The sequence below is a fragment of the Teleopsis dalmanni genome, chromosome 2 (genome assembly GCF_002237135.1).
Source record: "Teleopsis dalmanni isolate 2A chromosome 2, ASM223713v2, whole genome shotgun sequence".
NCBI classification, from domain to species: Eukaryota; Metazoa; Arthropoda; class Insecta; order Diptera; family Diopsidae; genus Teleopsis; species Teleopsis dalmanni.
In genome coordinates this window covers 133,472,328-133,498,041 of record NC_051847.1, presented here as the reverse complement: position 1 = coordinate 133,498,041, position 25,714 = coordinate 133,472,328, and the positions used below count along the sequence as shown (strand labels likewise).

General features: G+C 31.0%; 1 protein-coding gene across 1 annotated transcript; it reads left to right on the top strand.

Moving 5' to 3' along the window:
* The first annotated feature begins 24,793 nt into the window (after positions 1 to 24,793).
* On the top strand, positions 24,794 to 25,714 carry LOC119675736. Its single transcript, XM_038086940.1, has one exon. The coding sequence runs from the start codon at positions 24,794 to 24,796 to the stop codon at positions 25,712 to 25,714; it is 921 nt and encodes a 306-aa protein (XP_037942868.1).

The following is a 25,714-nucleotide window of genomic DNA, read 5'->3' as shown; positions in this document are numbered from 1 at the left end:
TTAACTCAGTTTTTACACTAATTAGCTTAACATTTTTACTGGAATACTTGGAATATACAGGCTTATAAATTAGTTAATACCATCATAAAAATGAACTCATTTTGAAATACCTCCATTGATAGTTCGTCAAAAGTAATATTTTTAAATAAAATGTACTAATTAATACGGGATGAGTGCAATATACGTTTAAAGAGTATTTGATAATCCGAGAAAGTCAAATCTAACATCTTTTTTTGATTCAAATTAATAGCACCTTGTAATTATTTTTTCTTCATTCTATATAAAATCGTATAAAATATACGCATGTACTCTAGATACATGTATTTCAGTGTTCGAAAAATTGGGCATACAATTTTAGGTATATATTATCATTTTATTTTTTTCGATATATTCAAAAACCTATAAAATTTAAAATTGATTGTTCAATTAATCTTAAAAACTTGACAACGGTGTCTGGACGATGTCTTCTTCGTTGTGACTCTACAACGGCAATGACAACTTTACATATTCTGCATATGCGTTGCTTTAGTGTTCATTTAAACGTAGTCATGCATACTTCATACAAAATCTGAGACAAATTTTTGTTCACGATGTTATATGTGATCGAATGGAGGACCCTTTTCATACTAAGCGATATTGAAACAAAAACAACAAGAACTTCTACTGGCAACCTTACGAAATTCCTTTAGTAGGACAATAGAAGAACACGTTGCAGTATAAATCGAATTCTGCATCCTAAACACACTTTACAATATGTTCAAGCAAGTATTTGTATCTCATAACGCCAATATCACAAAAAGATACAAAATATTGCGCCAACATTTTGTTCAAAATTATTGTTACAAGATTTTATAGCGCACCATAATATTAATAAGAAGAGGAAGAAGAATATTATGAAGTATCTCTCAACCTCAAGTTATTTTATTTTGAAACAGGAATTGAGTGTGCAGCTAGGACTATGAAAGAACCCTATAAATATTGTTGCAACCTATAAAAATTTATTCACTATATATTATCAAAAGTTTTTAAGAAAATTAAAAATTAGTATTGAAAACTATAATGAAATTATAGTACATAATACTTATAACTATTTTTTTTATATTGTTTATCAAAAGTTCTTAAGTTGTTTACAAGTAAGTACAGAAGACTATAATGAAAGAAATGTTCAATACATCTGATTGATGCATACGTATGATGTCATTTATTGTATATATTTTGGTACTGGTTCATTATTTACAAATTGATTTAACAGTCGAAAATCGTAGAAGAAAAATGTCAGGCATCTTATATTTATATTTGATATATTATTATTATTAAAAGACGGGATCGTGCACTGCGACCTAAAAGATCTATTGTGCCCCTTTGTCGAATAAGAGCGTTTCTCCAAGTCCGATTTCTTGAACGAAAGACAATATAGAGCCTATCTTTCCTAGTCTTGAGTCTTTATGATCCATGAAATTCCCTCCTAGGTGTTTCTTCCGCTTGTATATCAGTGCCGGGTACTCCTCAAGCGCATGGTATGCAGTTTCTATCTCTACAGTATCTGCAGTCTGAGTTGGATTCAATTCCTAACTTCGATAGGTGATTAATTAATCTACAGTGACCGGTCAATAATCTAGTATTATGTAGTTTTTGAAACGTTTTCGATTGTAAGCCCCTAAAAGCATTTTAGATTGTACAGTCTTCGTAGCCTTTCCCAATAGAGTTCTCTTTCTTTTTCCTCAGCGTTCATAAGAATGGATAGAGTTTCTTTGCTTGGGCCGCATAATTGTTCTAGGCCTATCATTCTTGAGGCCGCGCCTCTTCTTGTAAATTTGTCACCTATATCATTGCCTTGGATGCCAGCATGTCCCGGAATCCATATTAGGTGCATGTGATTCCAGCCGAGTATGTTCAGCTTGTCAATGCACTCCTATACCAGTTTGGATGTTACCAAACTGTTTGGTAGGAATATTTCATATATAAAGAAATGGTTTTTATATTTGAGAAGTATCAACGGTCTACACCCCATATATATATAATTTTTAATGAAGACAGTAATAAAGAAATATAACCTTAAACTTCTTCGAAGCTACAACGGTGGTTTGATAGGTCAGTGACTTTTTAAATTTCCCGCGCAATTACTTCAAATGCAACAGAGCTGCCGTCAGCTGTAATCTACCAGTGAGCAACTTTTTAATTTTGAGCAAGCTACGTCGTTCAGATGGTGTTTGATAACCGTGTTTGATAGCAGACAACCTAGTGAATTTTTACGAAAATGGAAAAAAGTGAATTTCGCCATTCCTTTAGGTTTCGAAACAGAAAATAGTCACAGGGGCCTAAATCTGGAAAATATGCTGGATGAGGTAGCAGTTCGTATCCCAATTCGTGTATTTTGGCCACAATGCTTAATCAGCAACACAACTTTAGTTTCTATAAATACATTGCTATATAAAATTCTTCGGCATCCATTATCATGTGACAAACTAATACTACCTACATAAATGATCGCTATGCACGCATGTTATGTGGCGACCAAAGAATACCATACCTGAAAGGTGTTCTTTGGTGGCGACTACAGCGAATGTGCGTGTGAATTTCTCATACAAAAATCGTTTTGTTCCTTTCTGTTCGAATACTAAACAATACAAAACGCTTTCAGATGAATAACAAAAGCCACGGTTCGCGCCTTAACGCATGCACCATTTTTCATAATTTTTGATCGTCAATTAATGTCCAATATTTTGTGAAATCGATTCCTTCTTTATCTGTTTTATAGTTGTCATTCGATATACAAAAAGATCATTATTACTCAAATTTTTAAATCATATTTATGTATGGATACCTTTTGAATATCAAAAATAAAATAATAATGATATCGATAATCGTAAAAATCAATTCTTTTGCGCTACACCTTTTGGATAGGTATGTTAAATGTAGAGAAAATAATGTTAGCATGATGACACGAATATTATAGGTGAAATGTTTTATTATTGTAAAATATTTGTTCATTTATAAAGAACTAACCTATTTATTAGGTAACTAGTATTTATTGATCTGAAGATATTTTCAAAATCAAAAAACTGATCATAACATAATTTTTCATTAGTTTTGAGTACAATTTTTATGAACATTAGCTAATTCGCAAAGTTTCTTGTTTTTTTTTCGATAATCTCTGTTTTTTTTTTTTGTTTTGTAGTAAAATCTTTCGAATCTAATTAAAGAACATATCTTACTTCTTCACTTCTTTACTTACTTACTTGCATGTCTATTGCATTTGATCAACGTCTTCTATAGTATAGATGAACATTTCTATGGCATCGTGGTTTCTATTTTTAAATTATTCGGTTAACTGAACGTGTAGGACATTTTAAAGAAATTTGTTTTTGAAGAACTCAATTTGAGAAATCATTTAATAATTTTGATCTATAGATAACAGTTTCATTAAGACTTGAGCAAAGTTGTTAGAACACTTATGGATTTGCTTTAGGTTATGAGGGCGTGGAACGCTATTCCAATATATCATATTAAAAAACCCATATACTTAATTCTCAAAAAATACGGTGGAGACAAGTTTAGTAGTAGGTATTGAAGAATATATTTGGGTTTTTGATTTTTTACAATTTTGACACAATCCTTTTTCGTTTCAATTTACATAAAATGATAATAAATTGCATGAAGGATGTGACTATTTTACTTAATAAATTTTATTGTATTGTACTTGTAATTAATACAATATTATTGAATTACAACGAAAAAAAAAATGTTTTTTATATCATCTTAATTAATTGAATTTTTGGCCGACCATACAGCTGTTTCAAGTATTGCCAAACACTCATCAACAGTGGGCTCGGAATTATTTGTTCTATTTAATTATTCGGTGATAATTTTTTGATACTGCAAGTACCAAGAGTTGAACTCAAGCTCTGCCAAACTTGAAGCTCAGAGTCAGTGTTCATTAGCCAACTGACTCAAAAGCCGTACTTGACTTGTATGTTCGTACTTTTTTCTAGATTTTTGTTAATTCGCTGTGAAAGTTCATTAACGAATTCAGTTGCACTAAAACAAAATATAAACCAACTGTAGAGTAATCTAATTAATTAATAATAGTTATTTTTTAATTGTTAAAATTTAATACTGCAATCAAATTTTTAGTCAACCAAAAATTCAATTAATTAAAATAATATTACGAAAAAAATTTAATTTAAATGAACATTTCGTTTTTGTACCGAAGAATTCTGAAGCAGTAGCTTCTGTTTAGAATTATTTTTATTTAGAATAGTCTTTATTGAATGAGGCGGTTATTTTGAAACCATATCAACTTAATAGACTATATATTGTGTGTAGTCTATATATATATTCCATGCGTTCGGGCATTTAATCGTTTGAAACATCAACTTCTAACCACGATCCTTCTCTTCCAAGCTTATAAATTTTTTGAATATTGTTATCGAATATTCTTAATTTTTTTAATAGGTCGATATAAATAGATATGTCACAATTTCACTGCTCACTCACATGATACCATGCATGTACCATATGCTGTAATTTGGATACTTATGTTGGTGACAGTTAATGACATTTCATATATTGCCTAGTAATAACTTTATATATATCCATATTTAAAGTATAATATTTATATATATAATTTACTTTAAAACAAACTTTAATTTTTCAGCTTAATATTAAATAGCATTTCTAATATAGTTTTTATATTTTTAAACTATATTTTCTAATAGAGTTAATGTAGCTTTCTCTGAATAGCCGTTGTTAACCGAAAGGTTTTATAGTATTATTGAATAGTGTATGTTGTTGTTGTATTTCGCACATGTTATTTGGAATAGCTAATGGATACACAAAACGCTTGTTCCATTATGACTCCTTACAAGTGGATCTTCATTTGGTTTCTTTAGTGCCAACCGGAGACAAATCTACATTTGAACAGTTATTAATGAACAACAACGATGCGACAAAAGTGTAAGCGTCGCCGAAAATTGCATCTCATTTATTGATTCTTTCCTTATGTAATTCAAAACAATCTGAGCTCGAATGCATAGCACAAAAGCCAACAATCAATTAATGATGCATTTAATAATGTTTTCCTGTCCCGTTGCAAAGCCTGTAGCTGGATTGTTGCTGTTGTTGATGCTTTAAAAAATTATTTATTTGGCTTGAATTAAAGAAAAGAGCTCAAGAACTCGAGAGTCTCAACGTTTAGTCGGTGAATTTTCTTTTGTTTTTATCTCATCTCGAACAGTTTAATTTCATTTATTGCTTTCGATTTTGTAGGATCATTAACATTTTAAAGATTTAATCTTGGTACGCTATCTGGCAGAGGGTTTCCGCAGCTTAAACATTTGATTTTAGTATCTTGTCTTACATGCACTTTTATTGCTATTATCATTAATGGAAATGAAATAATAAAAATTAAACTATATAAAAGTATGTTTTACTCAGAAGATACATATGTATCTACTAGCATTAAAATGCTGTTAATGAAGTCAAGATGCACTGCTTTCAGAGATATTATTTTTCTTTTCTTTGTATAATATTTTTTGTTTGTATTTAATATTATTAAGTTTATTTAATATGTAACAAAATTATGAGATACTTGTACAAACTTGTTTATGGACTTAGCTGAAAGCACAGCTGCAGGTTGTTTATAAACACGGGTTCATAGTCAAAAAGATTAGTCAGATAAACTCAATTTGTCAATTAGTATTTCGACCGTAATTTTTTTACAAATTTAAGCCATGTGCGAGTTCGAGTAAATTGAGGTAAAGTAAACTGAAATTTCCTAGGGGTTTTTTGCACTACACTTATATAAATATTTATTTAGTGCACTTATTTATTATTTTTGATTTAAAGTTTTCAAATTTATTTATTTATTTATTAAACATCTTATAAAACTTTCACAATGGTAATACCTAATTTACCTACTTTTCATCTATTTACCCTACTCGAAATTCTGGTACAATTTACTATTTCCCACAATTTTTCATCAATTTACTCGAGCTCGCAATAATTCAATTAAACAATTTCCTTTATACTATATCTGTATCACAAAATTTACAACATATACTTCTCAATACTTTTGACTGAGCTCTTTGAATAATTTCAATATTTGCAGTATTTGCACTTGCATTACCAAATAACTGGATACCATAAGTCCATATTGAATTTATGATGCTGTTATACAAGAGCACTTTATACTCTAGGCATAGGAAAGATCTGCTATTAATGCGCCAATGCAACGTAGAGGCTAGCAGCTTCATTTGTAGTTTTTTGGTTTCATGAATTTGCGCCATGTTAGTCGCCTATCTTGGTTAATACCTAGGTAGTTATATTATCTGCTTGTGGTATGGGAATGTCATTCCTAAAATTATTAGAGATATACACCGATTGCAGGCAAAAATGATGTGTTGACATTTTAGTTCATTAATTTTAATTCAACACTTTGACAACTATTTCTCCTCTCAAAATAAGTTTGAAGCTAACACAAAGTTTTTGTTTCTAGATGAGATTGACGTATCATCGGTAAACGTTGTGGTGACAACTAAATTACTTATTGGGATATCAGATGTGTAAAGTACATACAAAATAGAGCCAAAACACTTCCTTGTGGAACGCCAGCTTCTATTGGGAAATTAGTAGAATTAAATGAATACATTTGACTTTTAAACATTTGTTCTGTAGATATGATTCTAAAACTGAGTGGACGTTAGCAGATAATAGATAGCGTATCTTGAATATGAGTGCATTATACCACACTAAACACAAATGAAGCGGATTTAGAGAACTGTTATTATGATTTTCTTTTCATATCTTAAAATAATTGTAAGTCAGTAAAATCAAATCAAAGTGACCAAGAGACAACAGAGCGGACTCATTTTCTCCCAAAGTCTTAGTATAGTGCAATAATTTGGAGAAAAAAAATTCAGGGATGCTTTGACTTCTGAATCTACTAGCTTGTAAAAATTTAGAATTGCTTTGGCTTTTAAGTCCACTAGCTTGATTTAACTAGTACCAAAGCGATAACCAACTTAAAGCATGTTTAATATTTGTTTTGTGACCTGGGCATCTAGATTGTATGATATACCGAGATATGATACATATAGTCCCATATATCGACGAGAATAACCGATTTACTGACTTAGTATGACATCACACGTAAATTGAAGAGTTTAACTGTTGTGAAAAGCATAACATTAAGACACACAAAGCCATATGGAGATATATAAAGCTATTCCAACTGTTTTTATATTCACTGCACTGTTTCAAGTATATAATTCTTTTATGTGTCACTGTCTGGTCGCATTATATACGCGCAAACGAAACCTAATTCGCAGCGATGTTTGTAGGAAACGCACCGAGCCGGGTGTAAAGGAAACCCTGGAGCATCTGCAGTGTAACTGCCCGACACTCTCAAAACCTCGTCAAAAATTCTTGGGGGCTGTCAGTTTTATCGGACTGGAGCACATACCTGAGGTTTCTGTTGATATCCTAATAAAATCTGCTAATAACAAGCGCATTCTTAGTGATGCACACTTTCTCTAGAAATAAGACTCTGATCTCGTATCGCTATGGACCCTGTAGGAACGTGTAGACCATACTTTTAAATTGAAGAACACGTTTAAGACATTGAAGAACACGTTTAAGATTTCTTTACGTTTTCGATTTTACATATATGTTTGTCTGTCCTACTGTTAATCTATCTGCTCTTTTATCTATCTGCTTATCTTGACTTAATCTATGTGTTTTAAAGACAATTAATGATTTTTGACATGGAAACTCATTTCTAATCCAAATGGACCAAATCAGCAAATTAATTAAATTAGTCAAATAAATGATAACAATAATTGACGAAAATTATTATAACATATAAATGGTAATATAATTTACTTATGGATCATTTTACAAGCGGACCGGTATGTGGCCTTATCACCTCCGATTTAACAATACATAATGTTCCTTACCACTGGTGGGGGGAAACAATATATGGTTGATGAGCCATTGATTGTGAGTCAATAACTGATTTTATTTAAAATTTCTTCTACTTTTATACAAAATAACATGCAACCATAATTTTTTTATAGTACAAGATATATTTAATATTACTTAAATTAATTTATTATTTAATTCGCACAAATTGCTTACTAAGCAGTAGGTGCGAGCGATTCGTCAACAGATATGGACCCATAGGGTTTCGAGAATTTGCATTTTTGAGCAATTTTTTCATAACCTGTAAGGTAATTTTTTGCATTGTAAAGATAGTATAAAAGAGTAGATAGATAAAATAGTACGTACCTTAGTATTAAAAGTCATAGAACTAATTTAAAGCAGCGAAAATGTACTACAATGTAATCTATAATTTGACATGGGTAGTAATCACAGAAGCCATCTATACAATCCAAAAATTAAAATTAAAACCTTCATACTAGTAAATTAATTTTACAAAAATATGGCCAAATATGTCAACTTTTATATAATAAATAAAAAAAACATAATAAATTTCGTGAATTAAACAAACAAAATTAAACAAAATTAAATGTTGAAAGATTTCTCATCCTTACAAGACTTATGAAAATTTTACTTAAATATTTCGATCGTTGTGGATTAACAAGCGCATATAAGTATTTTCGATTAATAAAATTAAAAATAACGACTTCAAATTGTAAACGGAATTGTTTAATAGCCGAAATACGCGGCGGTTCCAATGTACAGCAGTTAATAGGGCAAATACAATAATTACATCGTTCCATCAATAAAAATCAGTTTAAATCGTAGTTACCGGACTAAAACACTGGGAGAGTAATTGAGTACAGACGGAGTACAACCAAAAAAAAAAAAAAACAGAAGGACTCAAAACGCAGACGAGCTGCAGTGCCAACTTCAAAAACGCGCGTGGTGAATCTCAAATTGGCAGCACTGAGACTAATCGAATATTTTTTAATGCACGTATGCATGTCCAAGGTGGATTTACAAAGTGCCCAATTGGATTTGCAAAACAAAAAAATAAACAAATGCAACTGCTGAATATAAAAATGGAGTAAAAGTATATGGATACGAACGTAAACAGATATTGGTGGACTACGCGCAATGTACAGGTTCATTCTCCCATAAAACGTGCTCGCAGCGGGTGTTAATATTGAATGTTTCCAGATTCGACTTCGCTTCATTCAATAACGTCTCGACACATACCTACCTATCTTATCTGTATGTATTGTATATGTGTGTGTACAAGTAGATACGTTTAATCCAGTAAGCCTTAATCTGTGTATATCAGTATGTGCTGTCTGCTGACTTACCTATCCTTTCCTGCGCTGTCTGTCTATTCACATATCTCTGGGTTTGTTTGCACACATGTACGCAGCAGTCTTGCGTTTGTGTCCAAACTTAAATGACACAAAACTTTAACATGCTCCACAAGGAGGTGGGGACAATATTTGCCAACGATGCAAGACCCAACCAACAAAAAAAAAGAAAAATAAAAGAAAACCAAATCTTGTATTCATGAATGTAAAACCTTGCCAAGAAATTGCAACTTGTTAAAGAAATGGTGGCACAAATCAGTAACACCACCAACAACAACACCACCACCAACAACAACAAATAAAAGTACAATAAGCTGACAAACACACAAAATATAATAAAAAAGTATTTACGTGAAAACAAGTTGAAAAAAATTGCTTAAGGAAGGCGGCCGCAGTAGAATCTTAAAAATGAATGAAACTTTATTTCTTATGAATTAATGGAGTCCTTGAAAGTACTTTAAGATATTTCATCTCTGCCATAAACCATCTTAACTGTTTTTATGTTGGTTCTTAAAGGTTATGACGCCATTGATTAAGGAACTCCTTGCTAAACTGACAAGTAAATTTTATTACTACAAAAAATTTGTTAAGAGGTACGAGTATTTATTCGAATATTCAAATTTTAATAGCTTCTTAGGATGGGCATATTAACTTAAGTACCCTTTTGAGCTTGCCAAAATCTTATTTTATAACGTCATGAGAGGAGACAATATAATCAATAATAAAACATTTTTATATAATTCGTACAAAATATTAGTATCTTAAATAGTTAAATCCAATCCTTTTGATCTTCTAAATCTATATCCATTTTTATAACACAATTAATATATTATACTCGTATTCGGTATAGTTTTCGACATTCTAAAAGCATACTCTTTCTCTCTCTCTCTCTCTCTCTCTCTCTCTCTCTCTCTGTGAGTATATATTTTCAATGGAAGGTGACTATATTCTTGTAAACAGGTATCAAAGCTACCTTAGAAGCCTATATCTTATCTAATACGGTTTGTGAAATTAGACGAATTATAAGTTCATATGCTAATAGCAGAGACTACTTTTCTTTGGGTTCATGGTTATGCGAAAATAATCAGCTCATGACGTCATGTGTCTATTTTATAAAACCCTACGGTTTCGTTCACACAAAGAGTTTTTTATTATTAATGAATTGGTCTAAATCTCGTTTTAATATAATCTTACTTCAGCCACCAAGTCATAGCGAAATAATACTCATACGCCAAATCAAGAACTTCATGCTTAATTCACAATGATATATGACACAGTGAATATCTTAATTCAGACAGTTCTTACAGGACCTCGGGCTATAGGATATCATGAAACCATGTATATCCTAGCTAACTGCCAGATTTAATCTACGATGTCGTAGATGTGTTCTAAACTACCTCGGCTGTATTGTTTCAACATTTCCTTGCGCCAATCAACACATGCCTTCTTTGCAGCGATTGTCAACTAATAGTGAATACAATGGGATCAAATTGTTGTCATGTAAAATTATATGTAAAATTAAGGATGCCTCTATATCTCGGTATGTAACATACCGTCCAATCTCAATCATTTCTAGCACTGCATCAATATTTTCTGGCACAACAACTGTTCTTGGACGACCTTAGTGATGTCAAAATGTCAAAATTCATCTAGCAATACTTAATATTGGCTATACCCAAGCATTAAAAAGCAGCCTTCGTATAAGTATAGGTTATCAATTGTACAAAAAATTATCAAATAATTGCACTGAGTTTTATTATCACTAATAAATATTTATAGATAAATAAAGATAGATAAAGATTAAAGTTATGTTATAGTAGTCTATGGAATATTTTTAGATAACAATTTGCTGAATAAAATCAGTCATATTGAAAAATAAGTAACTATATAGGCATCAGACAATATAGGTATAAAAAAGCATATTGAAGTATTTACGACTAGTCTAGTTGGAATAAAGTTTCACCCACCGCGCTACGGGATAGTAGTGAACATTTTCTACGTCGATTGCTAAGAAGTTTCCACCAACTTCAGTATATTATTCAGAAATTAAAGTCTTCACTTCCTGAACTGATACCTGTAATACCCACATATTTTCGTATTAAATTCAATATAGGTACGTTATCAAGATTCTACGGTTTATAGTTGCTAGCAAAACAAATCTCTGCAGGCATAATCCGTAGAAAATCATTAAATTTCATTAACGCAATAGTGTTAGGATACAGTTCTTTCAACGAAAAGTACAATGCAACACATTGCTAAAAAATTAAGTTTAGAGTAAGAGGCTAATATAGAGAGGCCTCATTTACGATTGAACAGTTTGTGAACGAACAAAATGATCAAGTTTACATTACTTAATGGCCACCAAAGAACAGCCAACACCAATGATAATAGTGTTGGTAATGGACAAGTATTGTCACCGTCTCACAAAGCGCAAATCAACCAAAAATGGTTAAAAAGCTATGTTCCACAGTTGATTTTCAGCTCGAATTGTTTGGCAAATCCATCACGCTTTTATGTCTGAAGTGTTTTGAAGAAAAAGTTGGAACTAAAAAATACTTACTTATCGATTATCACAAACAAGTGTTTCGTAATAAATAGGGTAAAATACCCCAGAGTTTGATGCTTTTTTGATCGTTTCAATGCCATTATTGAAAAAACATCGAAAATAAGTAATATTTATAATATATTTATAATAGTTTTGGTATTATAAAATTTATCAGAGAATATGAATGTAATATTATATCGTTATCAAAAGTTGCAGTTCAATTGTCTCATCCTCTACACGCAATTATTAAATCTTTCAAATAGTTTAGATGTTAAACAAATTGTGAATACAACATGAAGACTATAAGATTATCTTCTTCATAGATGCTTAGTAAGACATCTATAAACGATCTTTGAAGCATTCACAATTGGTAGAATATCGTCCCTATACCTATTCATATAAAAACCACTGTAACGACCTTTTCGGCCCTCTCTCTACAGCTGCGTTATAATTCAACGAGTATACCACGGTTCGTTATAAGAAATTTATATGTATATAAAAACAAGAAAAGAATGAGACACTTCTGTCTTGTGTTTTATAGTAGCATTTATTATTCTTCTTAAATTGAAGTTATAAATAGCAATAGAGTAATGTCAAAGGCGTGAGGCGTTGAAATCGTTGTGATCAGTGGTGCAAAAACCTTGAACAGAAGAAATTCCAAATAGCTTAAAGAACTAAAGCTTACAGTAAACTCGCTAACAATACAATGCAGACCTTGTCAGCTATAGCCAGGCAAAGTTCCCTTCCCGATGTTACGCCTGGCCATGCACCTCAGCAATCGCCAAACGCTCGTAGACTTACACGTATCCTAACAGTGTTGATGACTCGTCATCCATTCCTTCATCAGCTATGGTCAAATAGAAGTCTGGATAACTGGTGAAATCACCCTACGCCAGTATAAGCCAAGCAGAAGGTAATTCGACCACCATCACTTCACCCAAACCAGTTCACCCATTCACATGGTGATCGTCAGCAAGGGCCAAACGAACCATCTTATGCCTAGAACAACTAGTCCGAGTTCTCACTGTCCCTAATATAATCGACTTAACTTCAAATGAAAGAAATTCCAAATAGAACGATTTCGCAATTTCACTGCCCTTTTATTTGAAATTCCTTCCATTGTAGCCCCATAAATTGGTCGAAACAAATTCCTTATTGTTGTACGCATCACATAAAAAATGTATGCACTAGATTTTCTTAAATTTGTTAATGCAGATAAACAAGAGAAATAGTTACAACAAATTTAACCACTTTTTACCAGTGGCAGAAACTAATAAAAACATGATTTTACAGGGTCATTCATTTATCAAAAATGGGTTTTAATAAAGGAAAAAAATTAATTTTACTAAGTAAATTTAATAACTAAATTTATGAAATTTCTATCAATGCGATTTGTGGGGTTAAATTTTAACGTAAAATTTGATCCTTACACCACATACCCCTCTTATTAAATATACGAACTTTATGCAAAATACAAAGAACTTAATTTGGAAGAACATATGAAATAACATTATCTCAATTATCTTGAGATAATTTGCCGCACTGAGAGTAATCGTGGTCGGGTAATGTAATTTCAAACGGTGTTGTATAATATTTAGTAGCTTTTATAAGAAGTTATAGAATTTTTATATAATATATATTGTAAAAGGTATAATAATAAAGTAGGGGTTACGTAAATATTATCAGGATATCGTGCTATTTTACAATTTTATCAAAGAGTTCTTAGTATTATTGTAAGTTATCTCTAATTTCTGATATATTTTCTTTCATTCTTATTTCTTATATTAAATAATATGGATTTAGTCTATATTCCAACTACTTGATTCCTTAACATCCTTTTTTCCTTCCTTCTCAAATTGTGTATTTATCGCTGTGGTAAGAAAAATTACACCCCACAAGTCACATGCAACTTTTCCCACAATAAATGACACTACAATATTTGCTTATGAATATTTTTGGTAAATAAACGAAGGATAATACAAGGGAAATTTTATTGCCTTGGCATAACGAACATGCGACATACGCTTTCACTACTTAACGATGTCAAAAGTCAAAATAAATTTATTTAAATTATGTAAAATATCCTTGAAGAATCGCAAATGTTTGGTGCCAAGGGTGGTGCATGGATGTAAATCTCATTACGAGAATTTATTACATTTTTATGCAATTTGATCGATTTGTTTCAGTAATTTATTTCTATTTAAGCAAAATGGGCGTTAGTTTCACAATAAATTAAAAATTAAAAAAAAAACCAAAATTTGAAAAAAACATTTAATCTAAAGATACGTACATTATAATAGTTATAGAAAAATTAAAAGTTAATGATAAATTCAAAGTAATAAGAAATGAAAGTAATGTCGTAGACAATTTAAAGAATAGATTGAGAATAGCTTTAGTATAGATTTAGTATAGTTTTAGTATGCTAAATTAATAACAAAATTTAATATATAAATATTTATTTATTTTTATTTTATTTTTGAACTCCAAACAAAGTCAAAACTAATTAGCTTTCAAATTAAATAGGATTAAGTGTAACGCAAATGTATACTTAACACCCTGGGATATTCAATGTAGAAAATGTTACTTTTTCGTGACATATTGTACGGAGTGTATATTATACTGAAAAATATTTGTTTTAGTGTTTAAAATGTACCCCCACGTCGACATTAAATCTACGAATGGAAATTTCAAAATGACTTGTAATGCTTACACTTGTTCAGTTTTCGCAACAGCAGTGCATTATTCAGCCCAAATTGATTGTTTGGGCAGATTAATCATGACTTCCCATTTACTAACATGCATTCATTAACATATGTAAGCTAGAAAACGTAGGACATCTCATTAATTTGACATTAATATGTTCACATGCAACCCTTAAATATACGGGAATCAAACCACTGCATGCATATATACGAGTATCTACACACAGATTATTGTTTAAATGATTAATTAGGTTCTGGATTATTGTAATCATGAATATTGTAATCATGAATTACAATAAATATACTTTATAAAACTTATTAAACAGTTTTATCGTCTCAACTGTCAACTTTGATACATACTACATATTTATGTAATGCTCACTATAGTTGAATTAATCCTCAGTCATGAAATAGAACTAAGGACATAGAAACTTCCACTCTGGATTACTGAAACAATCATTTCATAAGTATTAAATTTATATTTTCAAAGTAATTAGAAAGGTGAACAAAGCCCCCTATTGATTGGCGACTAACGTCATACTATATATATTCCTTAATAGTATATGATGTGAAGCGATTATATTGATTGGCGACTAACGTCATACTATATATATTCCTTAATAGTATATGATGTGAAGCGATTATAATTTTAGTGTAATAAATTACAACTTTAAGCATAATATTACCTCGAAAGTCAATTTTTCAAGTATGCTATATTCCTTGAAAAAAAAAATGTTTACTTTTTTAGTAGTACTATACTATATTATTAGTACATACTCTTTTAGACGGTTAGTAACAGTCACTATAACAAACAAGCTACAAGTTTTTATCAATAAATCCTTGAAACAGCTTTTAAGAATATGGTGGCGTAGAACGATCAACAAGGAACGATTCTGGGCTATAACAGAACAACAGCCAAATAATCAGCAAATCTTAAAAAGAAACTATGGTGGATTGGGCCATACTCTACGCAAATCCGTTAGCGAAATCGCAAATGCCTCTCTAGAATGGAATCCGCAAGAAAGAAAAAATTTAACCATCTCCTTAAGATGCCCCGGAAAGGCATTAGTCTAATGAAAGGTTTATGAAGAGGTGATATCCGTTTAGTGAATCTCACTAGAAGATTGAATTGCCCGTATAATGATTATTTTAACAGTTGTGGGAAATGAGAAGAAAATGCTTCACGTCTGTTTCATCGCAATCCACTGCAAGATATACATCGATAAACCATATGGATCACTTGTCACTTATTTTCTGTAGAACCTGGGCTCGAACACTTCTGTTTGAAGAACAATTAGGCTCTGACATGGATTGAAGTCAGATTTTTAATATTTAAGTTATTATATGGTAACAAAATGGATCAATAGGTTAAGACACTTTTTATTTTCTCTGAAATTAAAATATCAATATAAAATATGTAGAATATATTTAGAATATATGTAACTACTACAATTTTCATGAAAGCATCTATAGGTTTTTACAGTTTGAATTTTTTTACTTCTGAACGTGCTGTTGTTATTTGTAAGAAATTGGTGTGACGTATTTGTATCTACTTAACCTAAAACATAATAGAATTTGACATGTGTAAAACTACCTGTATTACGATATAATCTATATGGTCTAATTTTAATAAACAGTGTTATAAGCAACAGCTATATTCTTCAGAAAAGCATCTAATCTAATATCTAATACTTGAAAAGATCGCTCATAACAAAATATAGACATAAATATAATACAAAATTATGCAATACGGTGCAATATGTCCTATATGTCCAATTTTATTAAACAGTGATTTTAATAATTACTATAATTTGAGAGAAAATACCTATGTTATATGTTTCATTATTATTTTATTATTATTACTAAAATCTTCGAATCTCACTTTACCTTACAAAGCAAGAAAACGACGTTCTTCAAATTTGTTACGTAGGACCTATTATGATTAAAAATAGGGAAGATTAGTAGAGTTTCATAAGGTGGATGGTACGTTTGCACTTTTAATTTTATATTCAATATCTTTCATACTCAGCATCAAGATTACAAAAAATCTTAATATTATATCAACTTTGTGACCTTTAAAAAAAATATTAGTACTAATTTATTAACTTCATACCAACTGGTTTTGTGACTATAGACATTCACCTTTTAGAAATTCAAATCAAAATGAGTTCATCAAGTATTGCACCCCATAAAATTTGTTTACTTGTTGAGAACTGTTAAATTTAATTTAAAAAACAAATCTGTTAAAATATGCCCAAGGGAAACATTCTAAAAATAAAAAAAAAATTGTTAAAAAAATTCTTTAAATGCACACGACACCACAGCAAGTGGTCAACCCCACAAAAAAGGAACAAAATTAGTAAGCAACCGAAAGGGTGTTCTTCTGCTCAGGACCTGGAATGGTAGATTTTTTATTTACCCCAATTTGAACGTAAAGGAAATAAATAAAAATCACAGTAAATATTTTATTTTGTGGTTAAATCCTTGTAAAACTATAGACCAACAAGTGCATTTAGCAAATGAGAAGCGGGGGAGTGTGTGCAAAATAAACGCTAAACAACCCATGAAAGTGTAAAGGAGGGTTCGTACAAAATGCATTAAAAACGGTTGCGGTTAATGCCATAATGTATGTATAATGATAGATTGAAGAATGGATTGATTAAATTGAGTACGGAAGTTTTATTGGAAATTCGTTGACATAAAGTCGAAATTGATTAAAAAAGAATATGTCTTTAGACGTAGTATGTAAAATGGATTAAAGGTTTCATATGGGCGTGAGAATTCAATTTATGGACATGAAGACTACATATGTTAAAAGAAGAAGGTGCAATGTGAAAATTATCAAAAGGGTTACCTTAATAAGTAAGAAAAACTGACAAAATTAAAAATGCTATAAATTTAAATAATATTATTTTGTTGACCTAATAAATCTTTGATGATATGTCATGTTAAACACTTTCAAAAGAGATTAACTCCATCAAAAAACCAATGCCATATGTTGTTTATAGTTATATGAGCTGTCGTATAGAACTTATGATGAGAAGTATAGTAATAAAAACAATAATAATCACTACATAATAATAATAATAAACAATTTATATTAAAAAAAATTGAAACACCTGATGTCATATGTCATTGAAATATTGTCAGAATAGAATTACGAGAATATATGACCTAATTCACGTAACGCAATGTCCTTATATCATCATCTCCATGAACTTTCTTTAACGATATTTACACTTTTTTGTATTAAAATAAGCTATTAGTGAGGCTATTCCATATAAATAAGTCAAAATTCAAGTATGACTCCCAATTAGAAAACAAGTCGATTGTCGGAGAATTTTCCTAAGAACTCAGCCTAAAATTATCCTTCCAAATAGTATATTATTATTGCATATATCAGACCTAGTTTATAGACACCCATCTCACAATTAAATAGTATCATCATTTTTATTGATTTGTTTTATTCGATTAAAATATTTTATTTAATATATAAAATATATTATTTTATTATTAATGCGTTTTAACAAAATCTAAGTTTGTTTTGAAATGTCGTTCGTTTTAAATTAAGACGGCGATGTATTCATTAATTAAACTGGAATAGGTGCTGCCACAATTTGGCCACAAGTGACATACGACTTCCTTCAACATCAATCACGATAGATATAGATCAAACTTACTATAAGAACTTAACTGAATACTTAATCAATTCTCACCTACCAATGAACCGATCAATACAAATGGCTTCCTTTAACGTCTACTATTGTAGTAGTAGAGCGGAAGAAGAAGGCGAACATATTGCTTAATTCTTTTATCACTGCACTGCCATTCTACCATATATGGAAGAAGTTCTCACATCTCTTAATTGTCTATTATATATTCGCCATTCGTTCATTGAATTCATTGTCAGCTTCATCAAAATAATAAAATGATTTCTCAGCCCAAAACTTCTAGAGTCAGCTGGTTTTCAAAAATTTTGTCACGAGATGTCACGTCACCATTGTATTTCAGGAGACAATATAATCATCGAACATTTGCTTTAGGTCTGTAATTTCTTTATTAACATGTAGCACAGTAGGCATAATCGTTGTTATTGGTTCTGTTTCGGGCATCAACGATGACTTTTCCGATTTGCTTCATTTAACTTAAAACTTAGTAGAACTTCTTTACAAAATGTTCAAATTTTAATTTATAAACAGGACATTTTTTAATTTCAACTTACGACATTTCCACACTTTATATCAGTTTTGCTACTTGTCCTTGCAGTGTGTTTACTGGCATTTTCCTCCATCTGCTTACTTTTCGGATTCCAGTAAATAGCTCTTCTGGCAATGTAGTATTCAGTTTAAGTATTTTGTGACTAAAATACTTCCACTTATGTCGAGAAAATGTCACTTACAATTTTTTTTTAAACAGTTACTCTTTATTGTTTATTGTTGTAGGTTAGTCAATATATCTCTAATATTTTATTGAAGCAAAAGTTTATAAATGTTTCTATGCTTCAGGTCTCTTATTGTGTAATATTCTATGTTTCACATCAATGCAATAGTGTAAATTTCCGTTCAATAACTTAATTTCATTATTAAGCAAATTATACGTACTTCGATCGTCACACGTTATTAAGGTCTCCAGATAAGCTATACTGTTTTCATACACTCAAATATATTTTCTTTTGAGAAACAAATAGCGGAAATCACTTTTCCCAAATAGCGGTATGAATTTGCATCTTCGGCGGATGTACCACATTTTCGAAGCAGATTCTTATTGCCGGTAAGCTGGAAAGCTAACTTGGCTGAAAGAGTCCGTAAGGCAATATATGTTAATTACTTCTAGATGGGGTCTTCAACATAACCTATCCTAACATATTGCTGTGTTTTCATCCAACTTTTAATATTTTTAATTTTTCTACATCGTTCCTTGAGAGGAGGCGAATATTGTCGGCATAATTGAGGTCATCCAATTGTCTTCTTCTCTCTATGTCGGATGTTGATTATTTTCGATCGTTTCTATTTGATGGAGCAAGTGTTGAATAAATAGATGTGTATATGTATTACAAAAATTATAAATTTCTTATTAAAAGGTTATATTTCCATTTATTTATTTCCATTTTCCATTGACATTTCTAACATTTATAAACTCCGTATCAAATCAATTGAAATTGTTGAAAGGACTCAGTATTGCCGTGTAAGGTTCAATGTTAAATGCTTGCAAACGTTTTGATTATTTATCAGCTCTATTAAATCTCTGTTTAATCTCTTAATTTATGTGCAAACAATTTTTCCAGATTTCCTACATTGGCTCAACGCTAGAGGACGATTAAATTAGAGATTGTCACGTTAACTTCGTCAACCAATTAAATGCACAACAAATGCATTTCAAATCATACAATATTATGCCATTATCCTTGAGTCTTGAGCCTTGATCATTGCCTCCGCTCCCTGCGTATGACGAATTAAGCCAAATTACGTGATTCAACAGAAACCGTCGATTTGATAATAAAAGTTAATTTGGTGTTCATTGTTTGCACAAGTGTTTGATGAAAAAATGTTTGATGTTTGCGTTGTTCTGCGAAAGAAAATTTTGTTTAATCGAAATGAGCAAATTAATTTGAATGCTAAAGCGATTTGCAGGGGAAAAAACGGATTGGTACGAAACGCTTTTGCGTTGCGAATTAAAAATATTCATTTGAAATTGAAAAGAAATTACAAAGAAATTTTACTAATTAAAAAAAATTTCTAATAAAAATCAATTTAATTTCATTTAAAAATAATATTAGCACTTTTTTCTTCCTCGTTGATATTGCTACCTTCACTTTCTTCGCCTTTTTGTGTGAAACACTTGCAAGTATCTCACCACACACATTATGCAGTGTATCTGAACACTCGAGAAATTCTTAAGATCCCTCATTCCTCATTACTCTTTACTTGTTTACCGCCACATGACGCAAAAATCATTATTTCCACTCAAAAGTGTTTTAATGCGTACAAATTTCAGCAACAATACAAATCCATAGTTTGCTTAGAAGCACTCTTTTGTGCCAGATATCAATATTCTGTAATTAATCACTTAATCAACTCATCGGGGTGAACGCTAAGAAGACATCATCACGCAAGAAATGAAGTGAATTAAATTTTGAACAAAAAATTTTGAATTAATGAAATTATTTTTTACTTCTCACCATTTTTTTTTTTTTTTGCTTTTATTACTATTTATTTCTTCTATATTTTATATAAACTAAAACAAAAGTAAAGTTTAATTAATTAAAGTCAATTCCTTATAATTGTAATTATTGCATACATATTTGCATTGGCGTTATTAAAGTATTTGTTATTTTGGAAATCTTTTACTTAATTTCGAAAATAATCATATTGTATCCCAATTATTAGGCCTCTACACAAGCTTAACTTTAGCAAGCCTTTTATGTTCGAAAGTAAATAAATCCATCCCGCCGAAATTAAATCATTTAATAGGTCTTTCGTCTTCACCGATGAACAGTCTGATAAACTGTCATAGAAGTACCTTCTCCTCAAAAAGTATCCGGATGTTGTTGTTTGTTAACTACTCCTAAAGTAATAGATCTCTTTTCTTTTTTTTTTTATTATGTTGGTACACCCTTTCTTGAAATATGTTACAAATTTGAGCGCCATCTGTCAATTAATTTGTTTACAGCAGCTGTTAATGAGAGACTACCTCAAGTGCATTTAGCGATTTTTACTATTGTAAATTATTGTTGTACGCGATTTTTGACCAAACACGGCATCACTGTCATCGCTCAGGCACCATATTCGCCAGATCTGGCGCCGTGCGACTTTTTCCTGTTCCCGAAACTCAAATTGCCCTTTCGTGGTAAGCGTTTTGGGTCGATTGAATTGCTAAAAGAGAATTCGCCGAAGGAACCAAAAGCCATACCTGCACGGGTCTACGAAAAGTGTATGGAAGATTGGGTTAAGCGTTGGCATATGTGTATCGCTTCAGAAGGAGCATATTTTGAAGGACATAAAATAAATTTGGAATAAAATTTAAATTTGTGTATTTTAATTACAAAATCCGAGTACTTTTTGAGCTGGAGGTATCCTAAGAACCTATATCTTCTGAATGCCAAAGCCGGGCATTCACAGAGGAAATATATTATGGTTTCTTTTTCCTACAAGTTTCCACAACTTCTGCAGTGAGAATTATGGAAAATGCGCAGTTTATTTGCGTAGGATCTTATACACCAAGGACCAGAAAGAACTGCAGTAAGCCTTGCAGTGTTCACGCGGTCTCTTTTGATGAGTTCCGAGGTATATTTTTATTATAGGTGGGCCATGTTAACCTGGAAGTTGCACATGATTTAAGTGCCTTCCATCTCTTATTGACAAGTTGCAGAATGTGGAAGAAGGACTCTACATCCATAACATAACCAAGGCGTTTCTAACAATTCTCTTTCATTCCTAATATCTCTTGAAAACTTTTCCCTAGTTATGTACTTCAATTTATCACCTTTTAACACATTTGATCCATCAAGTTTTTGATATTTCAATATATCATCTGTACTTTAACTTTTAGATTTAACAAAGCGCAGTATTTTTATTAAAAATGGATTCATATGAGAACTTTGTAAATTTAGTTGTCAATTGTTATTGCTTTCAATGCAAAATAAAAATTTTTGGCAGCTAAAATTACAAATAAAACTTTTACCTTGACAAGCCCATCGTATAATTTCCACTTTTATTTATGTATTTAGTGTGGCGTCATCTATAATTCTTAATATTTATTTATTGGTTCGTGGTGTATATAATTCATACTAATCTTGATTTTATTTTTTGTTTTCCCATTATCTACATAAGAAGGTATACACAGGAAAAAACAATCGCATCTGTCTTTTTCAATATTCATACTTCGCATCTATATGTTAGAATTGGCCTAACCATGGTTAGAAAAGTAAATGTTTTTTTATAGTATGTAGGAAGATCCAATTAGATCAAATGCAAGTATTTTATATAATCTGCAAATTCAAGAAGTTATATATAGTTACATACGTCAGGGCTAGCTGTTCAAAACAAGGCCCACGGCCCACGTGTGACCCGCGACATATTTCCCATCTAATACGATTAATCCAATTTTGATTTGGTATATTTTGCTGAAATTACAATTTATTTTTATGGTATCCCAAATTAATGAATTAAAACATTTTAAATAATTTATTACTTATATTAAATTATTATTATTAAATTATTGGACGCGAGTCCATAATTCAATTCCTAAAGCTTACAATCTAAAAATTACATACGGACAATTAAAGCAATATATATTTCCAATGACCACTGATGATAGATATCCAGCAATATCCGTAACAGCTATGTTGTTAGCCCAAAAATTTTCTTAAATAAAAATTAAAACATTTTGTTAAATTCTAATTTTTCGTCACAATTTCTTCCTTTTCCATTCGAAATAGACTTCTTGCCGTAGGATAAAAATAATTTTTAACTATATGAAAGTAATTAATTTTATTATGTACGCTTTTTCTTAAAGTCTCCAAAATTTGTAATTAAAACGATATATAAAGAAATAGTTTTTCAATACTGGCAAACTGATATTGGTTTCTATAGTAATTTTTAACGCTATCGCTTTTTATCTACTAGAGCTACACACTAAGCCCATCTGACTTAGATAAACCTTGCCCTTATCTAGATATTAAGCCTTTTGTTCTAATCTCTCTTCCTTGAAAACTTGAATGAAGTTTCCACATTGCTGTGGAAATTTTCTCCATTCATTCCCAAGAGGTGGTTTTAATGGATTCGCATGGTGGCTTTTGATATACATATATACCTATTTCTATTTTAATTATTTTATTTTATTTAAGATTAATCAAACCTTATGCTAAATTAAGACTAGTAAATTGTATTATTATGTATAAATTAATTAAATTTAATTGTATGTCTAATATGGATTTAAGCAATTACTATTTTATCAAATTCTAAGGATAAGAGACTTATGTTTTACTTTCGACGTAGAGGAAGTAAATTCAAAAGTCTTCCAAAAGAAAAGTAATAATTGAAGAAATAGTGCAAATTTCATTTCGGAGCTAACGGTTTTAGTAGTAAGTAGTAGTAGTCTTACAGATTATGATGAGATAAACTATTGGCTATAATTATCGATGAAGGTATAACTGAAAATAGTACACTGTATTGAAAGTGCAAAAATAATCATAAATAGTAAAAGTTTAATGATTTTACAGTAAGACATGACTCCATGTGCTGATGACTACCGATTTGTTAAAAAGAACTCGAACGACAGTTTTTATATCATTATAAAACTATAACTAATTATGATTAAATATATTAAGTATTACTAACAAATTAATAAGGTTTAATAAGAGAGTATAACTGGTGAAGTTTCTTTTTAATTCATTTTCATACATGCATTCAAGTCCCTTTTTTGTCAATGTTATACGAGTATTTCAAGAAGATACAAATTTAGAAAATGGCGCTTATAATTTTGCCTGATACGAGAATATATATCTTAAAAATCTGTTAATTTGTCTTATTAAAGAATTTACTACTAAAAAATAAAATATTTAGACCATTTTTATTTAAAAATTATTATCCGCCATCTATGAACAGATAGCACGTATCAGCGTTGTGGTGTAATATTTGGTTTTTATTTAAAAAAACTTACAACGAAAAGAACGCAGGTTATGCGCCCTCTTGAGAATGCTAGCAAACTTTGAGTTTTACAATTCAAATTTTATATCGAATATTTTCTTAATTTATTAAAAAAAAATGTATTTGTTAAATATTGATTTACTATTACATATTATCCTTTTATACTAAAATACTTCTAATTACTTATTGCCAAACAAAAAAATTAAAAATTTTTAATTTTGTTTTCTTAGTTTATAAATTATGATTAATTGATTATAAATTTATAAATACGAATTTATATTATACGAACTGTGGCGAACTCGCCACACATACTGCAGCGCCCTCTGTGTGTGAATGTACACGCACTCGCACCATCTGTGGGCAAAAGGAACATTTTTCAATGAGCAGCTAACTTCAGTAACTGGCGACTGGCTTCCTTCTTCTTCCTATTTTGCACGTTTTAGTAACACAACGTTTTTATCATTTTGTAAACATTTGTTATATTTATTTAAAATAAAGTGTGTGGTAAAAACCCACATAATTGGTGACCCCGACGCAAATTAAACACATAATTGGAAGCAGCGCAAGTTATTTATTTATTTCATAAAGTCAAAACAAACTTGCACAATGTTGGGTGACGCAATGCTGAACAAAGAAGCAGAAATGTCTAATGCCAACAAAGAAACAACAGCAAAGTCAGCAGCGGCAGACACGAATTTCACAACAGTAAAAAACGATATTGATGCAGTAAAGTTAACGAATTTGCCTTCATTTTTGCAAACTGACCCGGAGTTATGGTTTACTCAAGTGGACGGATTACTACACATCAATCGCATCACCTCTGATCTATCCAAATTCTACACGGTAATCACAGCACTAGACGGCGAAACGCTTCGTCAAGTTTCAGACATAGCAAAAAATCCGCCAGCTACGGGCAAATATGAAACGTTGAAAAATGAATTAATTTCACGATTTGGGGAGTCGCGTCAGAAACAATTGATTAAATTGCTAACGGATTTAGACGTGTCTAACAAGCGTCCAACGCAGTTGCTCCGAGAGATGAGAGATCTGGCAGCGTCAAATATGTCGGAAGACGCCTTGTCAGCACTTTGGTTGCAGCGATTGCCTAGTAACATTCGTTGCATCTTATCTGCGTGCAGCTCCAAGGATGTTAATCAAATGGCCGAATTGGCAGATAGAATAACTGACAATATGCCCACTCCTCATTATGTTATGGCTACCGCATCTGCAATTAACCGACGCAGTAACACAGAGGAATCAACATTGGAGGCACGTGTGACAGCGTTAGAAATATCTCTGCAACAAGTGGTAAGTAAACTAAGTGAAATAGCAATAGAGCTCAGACGACCAGCAAACTCACAGGCGCGAAGCAGGGCTCGCAGTTCTAGCAGAACTCAGTCTAAAAGTCAGCGTGAAGATCGAAAAGTCTGTTATTATCACAATAAATTTGGAACAGCTGCAACAAAATGCTTAAAACCATGCGAGTTCGGCTGCCAAACAACTAATATCAAACAGAAGGAAAACTAA